The 12,080-nt window shown below is 41.0% G+C and overlaps 1 protein-coding gene across 3 annotated transcripts in view; it reads left to right on the forward strand.

Annotated features, from left to right (window-relative positions):
- Nucleotides 1-12,080, forward strand: part of DENND5B (DENN domain containing 5B) — a 217,200-nt gene that overhangs the window by 116,062 nt on the left and 89,058 nt on the right. For all 3 annotated transcript variants that reach the window (XM_032159990.2, XM_032159991.2, XM_058443407.1), the window contains one exon: nt 1,538-2,204. In XM_032159990.2, the coding sequence (XP_032015881.1) occupies nt 1,538-2,204 (667 nt within the window). The remainder of the gene's footprint in view (nt 1-1,537; nt 2,205-12,080) is intronic.

The following is a 12,080-nucleotide window of genomic DNA, read 5'->3' on the forward strand; positions in this document are numbered from 1 at the left end:
AGGTTTCCCATTGTCCTCCCCACAGTTCTAACATGGCCTACGAAGGCCCTTCATGGGCTAGCCCCTGATTATTTCTCTTGCTTTCTTTCACATCCTCCCACCTTGCATTCTGTGCCCCACCCACACTGACCTGTTTCAGTTCCTCAAACTCTTCTGGGCTTTTGCACATGTTGTCCTCTCTGACTAGAATCTTCTTTGTCCACTAAGACCTATACTCATCCTGAGGTTTCAGTTGGGCTTCATTTTTTCCTGGTAGCTCCTTCTTTTCTAATGTGTGCCTTCCTACTATTATATCTTTTTCCCATAGCAACCCTTATTTACCCTATCATAGTGCTTCCCTTACTTTATAGCTTATGATTTTTAAAACTCATCTGTTATCCTTACTGGACTGGAAATACCATAGCATGGGCCATGTCTGTCCTTCCCACCATTGTATCATAGGGCCCCTCTCATAAAAGGCACTTAATAAATGTTTTTTGATGGTTTGAATGAAGGAATAAAGGAATTATATTTTCTTGGTAATGTAGGGATGTGGGAGACAGTCTAAATTTTGTACCATATCAGTTATTAAATATAGAAAAAACTAGAAAGTAATAATATATGGCTAAATTATTTCTATGTAAAAAGCATATTGCAGTACAAAAATAGAAATATCTAAATATGAATAATGATTATTAGTTAGGATGGCTGAATTACAAGTTCTGTTTTCCTTAGTATATTTCAGCTTTTCTGTAAATTCACTTCTTTTATTTAAAATGTTTTAAAGAATCAATTCTAATTTTCTGTGCATTTTAAGTGTCTTAAATATAGCATCTTTAGCTCCTCTGGGTAATTTTGTTCTCAAGTTTACTCAATCCTGGGTGGTTCCCAAGAACTAGAGCATAATCTCTACTAGAAGTAGTCTAAAATGCCTTGTTTCTGTGCTTCTGCTTTAGTAGATCAAAAAGCTTTCAATTTCCAAAGTTTCTTTTTCTTGGGTAAAATACCATACTATTCAAAATAGCAAAGATGATACTGTTGTTTTTATTATTCTTTAACTTTTTTCCACTTCCTAAATGAGCCTTTTCCTATTTCCCTGTATTAAATACTTAAGTACTATTTCTGTGAAGTGCTTTTTAATATTTGTGAAATGCTTTTGCATACTCTGTCTTCAAGTCGTTGATACAGCAGCTATTGTAGATAAAGGAACTGAGGCTCACAGAAGTTATATGGCTTGCTGAAGGCCACAGGCTTGGTTAGAGGTTTACTCTGGGACTAAATCAGTGATTGTCTTGTTCTTAGTAAAGGTAAAGGGAAGGACTTGCGTGTAACATCGCACAGTAAAAGTTTTTCGCTTGTATATACTCCTTTTAAGAATAATTTTATATGCATGTATTTGAGGAATTTATAATATATTTCTAATTTAAGGCTATTGCCAATGTTAAATCTGGATAAAACCTGTCTTTTTGAATCCTGTTATGTTAAAAAACAACATTTGTTTCTGGCTTAAAGTTATTCGTGTACTACATTCTGATGCTTTTTTTTCTTTCTTTCACAGTTGTGCATGCCCAAAGGGCTATCTTTCAGGACACAAACAGACAATAAAGACCCCCAGTTTCACTCATTTATAATTACCAGGGAAGATGGTTCTCGCACCTATGGTTTTGTTCTCACTTTTTATGAAGAAGTTACAAGTAAGCAAATCTGCACAGCAATGCAGACACTTTACCAGATGCACAACGCTGAGCATTACAGCAGTGTGTATGCTTCATCTTCCTGCAGTATGGACTCATTGGCAAGTAGTCTTGATGAAGGAGATACAACTTCCCTTTTGAAACTCCAGCGATACAACTCCTATGATATTAGCAGAGACACCCTGTATGTTTCAAAAAGTATATGCTTGATCACACCGTTACCATTCATGCAGGCCTGCAAGAAATTCCTTATCCAGCTCTACAAGGCCGTTACCTCACAACAGCCACCACCCTTGCCACTTGAAAGCTATATCCACAATATTCTTTATGAAGTACCCCTTCCACCTCCAGGGAGGTCACTGAAATTTTATGGTGTTTATGAACCTGTCATCTGCCAGAGGCCTGGGCCCAGTGAACTCCCCCTCTCTGATTACCCTCTTCGGGAGGCATTTGAGCTCCTGGGATTAGAGAACCTGGTGCAGGTGTTTACCTGTGTTCTTTTAGAGATGCAAATCCTTCTCTACTCACAAGGTAGGTTTTCCTTGGATTTTACATTTTCCAAAAACAAGTACTTTTGCTCCCAACTACTGTGTTTCCATGGGGTATATTATTAGAACCGAATAAATAATGATCACAATCTTTTCTGTTTTGTGTAAAGGGAGCAGGTATGGTGGGACCAAAGGCTGAGATGAGACTGTGTTGTTTCTCTTTGAGGTGGCAGTCAGTGACTGCAGAGAGAAATAGGAAGGAACACAAGTGTTAACTTGGCTGATTTGGGTATATTTATTTCTTAATGGAAATAGCCCTTTTTTCCTGATAATATATAATCGTCATTAAAAAAACATTTTTTCTTCATCATAATGAGAGTGAGAGAATTCTGTTACTACCAGAAATGTGTAGACTTCCCATTCTTTATGGATTAGTAAAGGTTCACATCAAAACTCAGCAAACATTGAAAAGGGATAAATGAAATTGTTGACTCTGCAGCTTCCTGAGGCAATCAACTTTGGATCTTTGTCTGTGGGAACATTTCATCTGAGTGAGAGAAAAGGTGAGCAGGCATGAGACAGATGACTTTCCCAGGTCTAACAGTTCTGCCAGAGTTGTGTATGTGTGTGTGCGTGGTTTTTTGTTTATGTTTTTTAATCTCAGAGGGAAGTTATCTTTGTGTTATCTTTCATTCAAAGTTCTTCCAACACATTTAAGAAAATAACAAACTGTGGATTTTATTTTACCAGTACATTGGTGAAGACTAATGTTGAGCCTAGACTAGGATACTAGTTGTCATCTGAATATGAATGTGTAGAGAAAATAGAGATGCTGTGTCTTAATGGATAGTGAATTGAAGGAAATTATAAAATAGTACCTGTACACTGATAGATTCTTCAAAAAAGGTTGCACAAATATTTGGATTCACTTTTTTTTTTTTTTTTTTAGACAAGTTCTCACTCTGTCACCCAGGCTGGAGTGCAGTAGTGCAATCATGGGTCACTGCAACCTTGACATCCCGTGCTCAAGCTGTCTTCCTACCTCACCCTCCTGAGTAGCTGGTACTATAAGAATGTGCCACCACATCAGCTAATTTTTTATCTTTTGTAGAGACGGACTCTCACTGTGTTGCCCCGGCTTGTCTCAAAATCCTGGGCTCAAATGATCCTCCCGCCTTGGCCTCCCAAAGTGCTGGAATTACAGGCATGAAGCATTGCACCCGGCTGGGATTAGCATTTTGCTAACTTGTATTTAAGCTGGCAGAATTGTAGTGCAATCCCGACTGGTGCCGTCAAGCTTATTTTACCACTTTCCTTTTTTTATTTTTCTATTTTAAATTATAAGTGGGGCTGAGCCAAGTAGACTATATTTGTACTTCCCCATCTTGTGTGTATGTTGACACTATTTGTGTGTTGACAGCCGTTCACAAGGTTGTATTTTCTTCAGTTTATCCAACATAATGTTCTTTGATAATGTGTTTCATGTCTCAATTTTTGTTGTCAGGAAGTTATTCTCTAATGACCAATCTAAATTCTTTCCTTTCTTCTTTCGCCCACTTTCTTTTTATATATATATATATTTAAAATATATTTTAATGAAACACTTTCTCATCATCTTTAAATAAAAAACAATTTCCATTTTTTAATCTGGAGCTCCTTGGGCATTAGGAGTTAATTGCTTTCTGCTCCACAGATTCCAGATGCCACTGCACTAATTCCCCAGTGCTCTTGAGGCAGAGCTGAGACATGTCCTCCTCAGCTGGAAGTCCTTGTGGTGACTTCAGGGGCTTGATTCTTACTATTTCACCACTTTCAGTTTTGCATTCACTGAAGCGATACCCTTGTGAACTTGAGGGGTATGTGTGTTTTCTAATCTGAGCATCTTTATTATATCTTTTTCCCGATATGGACACCTTTTTGTACTTTTTTATTCTGGTAACAATATGCAGTTTCTGAGGATTCTGTGGATCTCCATCATATTTTTCATGATCTGCAAGTGAAGGCTGAAACCTTTATATGGAATTCTTGACCTGGTAAATTTGTGATGAATCCAATCTATGTAAATGAGAGATTTCACACACCTTTCGTCCCAGTCTGTAGTTCATTTTACCTCTTGAGCTACTGACGGCAAAATCCCTGCCATAAGTGTAGTGACTGTTCTCTTTAGAGAGAGCGCCTGCTAAATACTCAGCATGAACCTTCCCACCAGCAGGAGCTGAAGACTCACTCCCTCCATCATTACTTATAGATCACCTTTTTGTATCTGAAAAATTTTACCTTAAGTAATTCTCTCTTCCTTTCTTCCTTTTATTTCCCTGAATGGAGTAGGGATTAGAGAATGGCTAGAAGGGGCAGAGGCTTAGAGCTTAATACCTTATGGTGTTTTAGCCCAATTAGAAAAAAAGAACTTTTTTTTTTTTTTTTTTTTTTTTAAAGACTCTCGCCCTGTCACCCAGGCTGGAGTGCAGTGGTATGATCTTGGCTCACTGCAACCTCCGCCTCCCGGGTTCAAACGATTCTCTTGCCTCAGCCTCCCGAGTAGTTGGGACTACAGGTGCGTACCACCACACCCAGCTAATTTTTGTATTTTTGGTAGAGACAGGGTTTTCACCATGTTGGTCAGGCTGGTCTTGAACTCCTGACCTCATGATCCACTCGCCTCAGCCTCCCAAAGTGCTGGGATTACAGGCGTGAGCCACTGTGCCTGGCCAAAAAAAAGAACTTTATATTCTAGACTTAGAAGAAATCTTAAAGGCCATTTTCTTGAATCTTGAAGTTCAATTTATTTATGTTCTGCCTAGAGAAGAAATTTGGGTTAGAAAGAATATTGGGGGTGGGTGGGTTCTTTTGCTTTGCCTTTAATTTTTAGAGATGGGATCTCACTGTGTTGCCCGGAATGGAGTACCGCGTATTCACAGGCACAGTCGTAGCACACTGCAGCCTCAAACTCCTCAGCTCACACCATCCTCCCACCTCAGCCTCCCGAGTAGTTGAGACTGCAGGCACATACCAGCATGCCTGGTTTAGAGTGTTGGTTTTTGAAGTAATAACAATCCTGGGTTCAAATATCTGCTCTGTCATTTATTAACTATACCCATGGGCGAGTTAGGTAATCCTCCTGTGGGCGAGTTAGGTGATCCTCCTGTGGGCGAGTTAGGTGATCCTCCTGTGTGACAGTTGCCGCGTCTCTATAGGGATAATAGTTTGGTTTTTTTTTTTCTCCTTTCTCACTGATTTATTATGACAATTCAATAAGAAAACGTGTATAAAATACTTAGGGTATAATTGACACTGACTGATAGCTGATGCTATTATAATAATTACTAGTTTTATTAGTTCCATATAATCTTCTATAAATTATACTTATCTCTAAGTTGTGAAGGTTCAACATATTACTACATTTAACATAAAACCTTTTTAAATGATACAGTCAAGAGTTTATTCTAGAGTTGAGAACCTAATAAATGTTGTTTTATATTGTATACCATGCTTTTTTTAGAAGGCAAAAAAAACCCAAAACTTTTCATTATCACACTTCCTCTTTTATTTTTTATTTTTATTTTTTTTTATTGAGACGGAGTCTCACTCTGTCGCCCAGGCTGGAGTGCAGTGGCGTGATCTTGGCTTATTGCAACCTCCACCTCCTGGGTTCAAGTGATTCTCGTGCCTCAGCCTCCCGAGTACCTGGGACTACAGGCACGCACCACCATGCCTGGCTAATTTTTTTTGTATTTTTAGTAGAGATGAGGTTTTGCCATGTTGGCTAAGCTGGTCTCGAACTCCTGACCCTAGGTGATCTGCCTGCCTTGGCCTCCCAAAGTGCTGGGATTACAGGCGTAAGCCACAGCGCCCGGCCCACACTTCCTCTTTTAAATAGCACTTTATTACCATTTGTGGTCTGTCCTGAGCTCTCCTATTTCTGCTCTTTTTTTGTTTGTTTTGAGACAGGGTGTCACTCTGGTGCCCAGGCTGGAATGCAGTGACATGATGGTAGCTCACTGCAACCTCAACTCCAGGGCTCAAGCAACCTTCACCCCTCAGCCTCCTGAGTAGCTGGGACTACAGGCATGCATTACCATACCTGACTAATGATTTTTATTTTTAGTAGAGATGAAGTCTCACTACACTGCCCAGGCTGGTTTGAAACTCCTGGGCTCAAGCGATCCTCCTGCCTCAGCTTCCTAAAGTGCAGGGTTTACAGGTGTGAGCCACTGCTTAGCTTGTCCCGTTTGGCTTATGGAGTCTGTTGAGGAGTTTTCGTTCATTAATATCTACCAATTTATTTCAGTTTCAAATGAAGAAGAATAAGCATTTATGGGTATGGTTTTATACTCTTGAGTATTTTTTTGTAATCTGTATGCTGAGAACGACAGAGTGAATCCTGAGATTATAGAGCTAGATTTTTTAAAAATTTAAAGTGTCATACCCCAAAAAATTGCCATACAGTAAATTTATAACCATTCACTAAAATCACTCTATGTTAGGAATTGTGCTACAAAAAGGCATTGTCTATTTTGGATCTTTTCCCTACATTTAATCCTCTCAACAGCAGTGAGTTAGTACTGTTGTGCATTTTTTGTTGAGGAGGAGATTGAGGCTTGGGGAAACTTAAGTAATCTGCCGAAGATGATACAGCTAGTAAGTAGTGTAGTACTACTAAGAATTGGGTTTCATCAGTCTTTTTTCAGATGCTTAACCACTGTGTTAACTGTATTGGGCACTGCACTTAACCTCTCCTTATCTGTCTCAATATTTATTTTTAAATGATTAACTCATTCTGTGGGTCTATTGTAAAGGTGTCATGTGAAGTAATTGTAGAGTATAAAATGAAAGCTCTGTGTAAATCTAGATTTTAATATTGACAATGTCTCTTCTATTAGAGAAAAGTATTTCATTTAAATGAATGAAATAGGTGTCCTTATGTTGATTTGTATTTGGGTGCACTCCTTTACTCTTCTTAACTGTGTTAAGGGGGTTTTAATAACATGTGACACTTCATTTCTTACTCACTGATAAAGCTATGCCATAAATTTAAAAACATTGCATGTGCTGAAGAGTTACCATGAAAACCCAAAGTGAATCAAAGTAGATGGATTTCAGTGATGAAAATGTCCTTCTAGACTGATTTGAAATTCTGATCCACAGCCCATTTAAACCAATTCAATCTGTTATTTAGGAAGTGTATATATCACTGTCACTTTGCAGTGGTAACTAGCTAGAAATTCCAAGTAGAGAAAATGTACCCAGGATGTGAAGGCTCTTTTCTAGGACCCCAGATCAGAAATGGGCACTTTGTTCTGCAATTGGGAAATACCTGGAGCAGCACAGTATGAAAATCAGAGTATGATTCTTTTTTCAAAGAACTAGTGGAATCTAAACACCAATGTCTAACTTTTGATACCAATAATTGAAGTCTAAGGAACATTTTTGGGCCTTGCTTACCTCCTTTGGTTCTTCATAGTGGAAATAAACCACTACCCACACCACACTGCATGCCTGTGTGCCTTTGCGGTGCTCGTCTGCAATCCCTCTGTTCTTTTCATTCCTGTATGAGTTGTATGTGAATTAACCTTGTCAGAAGGTGGAAGCTACTTAAAGTTTTCTTGAAAAAGTTGGGAGCTTTCTCATCACAAATTGCTAGGCATGCTCAAGTGGACATCATAGTTCTCCTTGGAACTGCCATCCATAAACCAAGCAGTACTTTGTTGGTCAACTGAGAGGTGTTTATAGGGCATTGTCCAAGTGACAATTAAATGCAGAAGGTTCTCCTACAGTTCCAAAGTCAGTCCTAGGGAAAAAGAGGCTCCCTATATGTGAGAATCTCTTCCTTGCATTCCTCTGGTAACAAGATCCAGTATAAACCATTTCTTTTTCATTAGGGAACTCTTTTGGGCACTGTCCTCTCCCATTAGAGTGTTTTTCCAAAATCGCCTTAGATACCATGGATATTTCAAGTTTCAGCATTGTTTTATGTCCTTCAGTCATAGAGGCACTTTAAATCAATATCCAATAGCAAACTCAGTAGTTGCCTGTGAAATGGAAAGTCTGTAGTCCAGCACCCTGATAGTTGTCACTGGGAGGCACTCGCAGGCTTTCGACATAAGCCCTAGCCCACACTCCACATACAGAGAATTTGTCTGTACCAGTGCTCCACCTTCTTGGTTCTACACTACGTGAGCTCAGGCAATCTAATTCATTCCCATTTAGCATGTCCAATTAATAATGCTTGAAGGGTAGATTGGCACTGTGCCCTCTGTTTTACTGTACTAGGTAGGAGAAATGGGGTGAAACAGTCAAACATAAGATCCACTCCCATAAAACATTTAGGTAAAGTGTGTTTAAACATTCCAATTTCATTCAAACTTCCTCCTTAATCCTATCAACCTTAACACTTTAATATATTATCATTCTAATTGTAGCCTGCGTTAAGGCTGTAAGCCACTGTGTTGAGGCAGTGGCTCGTGCCTATAATCCCAACACTTTGGGAGATTGAGGCGGGAGAATCACTTGAGCCCAGGAGTTTGAGACCAGCCTGGGCAACATGGCAAAACCCCATCTCTACTAAAATATAAAAATTAGCTAGGCCTGGTGGTGGGCACCTGTAGTCTCATCTACTACAGGGGCTGAGGTGGGAGGATCGCTTGAGCCTGGGAGGTGGAGGTTGCAGTAACCTGAGATTGTGCCACTGCACTCCAGCCTGGGTGACACAGTGAGACCCTATCTTTTTTTTTTTAAAGACTTCACTAGAAGGTGTTGGTGCAACAGCGTATAAGGCTCTCAAATGAGTCCCAGAAACTTCTCCATCCCTTGATTATTTGACCCACTCCTGTGCATTAGGTTTTGGGTGTTCAGCAAGGTATCTTGGCCCTTTTGTCAGTCTTTATTTTGATTAATTTGCCTTACTGTATATCCCCAAGCAATTCCAGATCATGTTTCTAATTGTAACCTTTGCCTTCTTACATTTTAAATTTCTCTGTGCTGGGGCAAATAGAGCAGATTTGTTTGAGCCCTTTAATGTTGGGAAACCATCTGAGGGTCCTTATAGTCCATGCAACCTTTGGTAGTGCTATGTTAAGACTTTCATTTCAGGCTGGGTGCCGTGGCTCATGTCTGTAATCCCAACGCTTTGGAAGGCCGAGGTGGGCAGATCACCTGAGTTCAGGAGTTTGAGACTAGCCTGGCCAACATAGAGAAACCCTGTCTCTACTGAAAATACAAAAATTAGGCAGGCATGGTGGTGTGCACCAGCTGCTTGGGAGGCTGAGGCAGGAGAATCGCTTGAACCCAAGAGGTGGAGGTTGCAGTGAGCTGAGGTCATGCCACTACACTACAGCCTGGGAGACAAGGCAAGACTCCATCTCAAAAAAAAAAAAAGACTTTTGTTTCAGTCCCATCAAGGTCTGTTTTATTCACCCCATTTCTTAATAGACAATTAAAAATTTCCACCCTGCTGGGTTGAGTCTTTGACTCATTATTAATGTTTTTATTAGCATCTATAAGATGAGAGTAAGCTGAGATAGCAAATTTAAGGCTTCTCATAATGTTAGATTTTGAAGCAGTAAAGTTACATGGAGTGCCCACATAAAAGGAGCCTCCCTAACCACAGCATTTGCCCTGGGTAACGGACGTATTCAGCGGGTGAATATCCCGATTATCATAAAGCCAGTCCTACATGGCTTTTATGCAAAGCGTATCAGCTTCTTCATCTGGGGTGTTCCACTTGGAATTTATAGGAGGAATTGGGCAGTCTCCCTTCTCAGGGTAAACAGACTTCGAGTAGCTTTTATCCAGTCCTTGAGACTGGCTGTTCCCTCAAGGATTGGATAAAACAGTTCAATTCATTTCTGACTGAATCATCACCTTTGTGTCTGGATCACATATAGCCATCTGTGGTTGTTCCATAGTGAGCTGTGGGCCCTGTGTCAACCCAAGCATGATGTTCCACTCTGCAGCATTTAAAAATAAAGATGCTGCCTCGAAATTAGTTTCTGTAGCAGAGATTCATCAGGAAGTGGATGATACTTATCTGTAAAATGAGACTTCACACTATCCCCTGGTTTCTGTTGAGGGCAGGAGTTCAAGACCAGCCTGGCCAACATGGTGAAACTCCATCTCTACCTCCCTTGTGGCCCGGTGTGGTGGCTCACGCCTGTAATCCCAATACTTTGGGAGACCGAGACGGGCAGATTGCTTGAGGTGAGGAGTGTGAGACCAGCCTGGCCAACATCGCGAAACTCTGTCTCTCCAAAAAAAAAAAATACAGGCATGGTGGTGTGCCCTTGTAATCTCAGCCACTTGGGAGGCTGAGGCCCAAGAATTGCAGGTTGCAGTGAGCTGAGATCATGCCACTGCATTCCAGCCTAGGTGACAGAGCGAGACTCCTTCTCAAACAAAACAAAATTATGTGGAAACAACAAAGGGTGTCTCTAAGATCTCTGGTCACCAGAAAGGTAGTAGTCCACATAGGGGAACCACAAAACCAAGAAACTACAGAATACCTGAGGGTGTTGGTGAGGAAATGCCCAGGCGGTTTCCACATAATTTTTCCCGTTGGGAGTGGCTTTGAGGCTAGTTGTCAAGCCCCGACCAGCAGAAATCTGAGCTTGGTCCAGCATCGAGGTTGACCTGGCACTCTTTTAAATTTCATTTTAGCTTTTACATAGAACAATAACCAAGGGATTTTATATTTAACTTTTTTCTATTGGTTTGCATTTCCTTGTATATCCAGTGAACCCCACTCCCTGGGAGGTGGATTCATCTCTAAATTCCATTAGTTACTTTTACCTTTAGTAAATGGTCTCAGCACAGCTACTGCTCCATCCCATGAGTGGCCACCCAGGAATTAAAGGTTCCTAATTCCCCACCCTCTCATTGTCCCTCTTCCCAAACCACAGGTTTCCATGAACCTGGGCTGTTATAACAAATCTCAAGTTTTTCTGACACCAAGTGAGAGAGTCTTTCCTCCCCAACACCTATCAATTTGTGATACCAACTGGATGCCCAACAGTTCAATTCATTTCTAACTGAATATCAGACTCTGCAGGTTTAAGAGTTCATTCTCACAAGACTGTCCTCACTTCTGATGCCAGCCACAAATGAGGTATCATGTGTCTTGGTTTATTTGTGTTACTATAAAATACCTGAGGCTGGTTAATTTATAAAGAAAAGAAGTTTGGCCTGGCGTGGTGGCTTACACCTGTAATCTCAGCACTCTGGGAGGCCGAGACAGGCAGATCTCTTGAGCCCAAGAGTTCAAGACCAGCCTGGGTAACATGGTGAAACCCCGTCTCTACAAAAAAAATTAAAACTAAGGCTGGGCACAGTGTATCACGCCTGTAATCCCAGCACTTTGGGAGGCCGAGGTGGGTGATCACTTGAGGTTGTGAGTTCGAGACCAGCCTGACCAACATGGAGAAACCCCATCTGTACTAAAAATACAGAGTTATCCGGGCGTGGTGGTGCATGCCTATAATCCCAGCTACTCAGGAGGCTGAGGCAGGAGAATTGCTTGAACCCTGGAGGCAGAGACTGCAGTGAGCCGAGATCGCACCATTGTACTCCAGCCTGGGTAACGAGCGAAACTGCATCTCAAAAAAAAAAAAAAAAAAATTAGCCAGGCATGGTAGTGTATGCCTGTAGTCCCAGCTACTTGGGAGGCTGAGGTGGAGGATCACCTGAGCCCAGGAGTTAGAGGCTGCAGTGAGCCATGATTATGTCACTGCACTACAGCCTCGTGACAGAGCGAGACCTTGTCTCAAAGAAAAATAAAAGAGGTTTATTTGGCTCACAGTTCTGTGCATGTGCTAGCACCTGCTTCTGATGAGGGCCTTGGGAAGCATCTACTCATGGCAGGAGGTGAAGGGGAGCCAGAATCACATGGCAAGAGGAAGGAAGCAAGAGAGAGGAGGGAGATGCCAGA

This window comes from Hylobates moloch, unplaced genomic scaffold (genome assembly GCF_009828535.3).
Source record: "Hylobates moloch isolate HMO894 unplaced genomic scaffold, HMol_V3 SCAFFOLD_8, whole genome shotgun sequence".
In the NCBI taxonomy this organism is placed as follows: Eukaryota; Metazoa; Chordata; class Mammalia; order Primates; family Hylobatidae; genus Hylobates; species Hylobates moloch.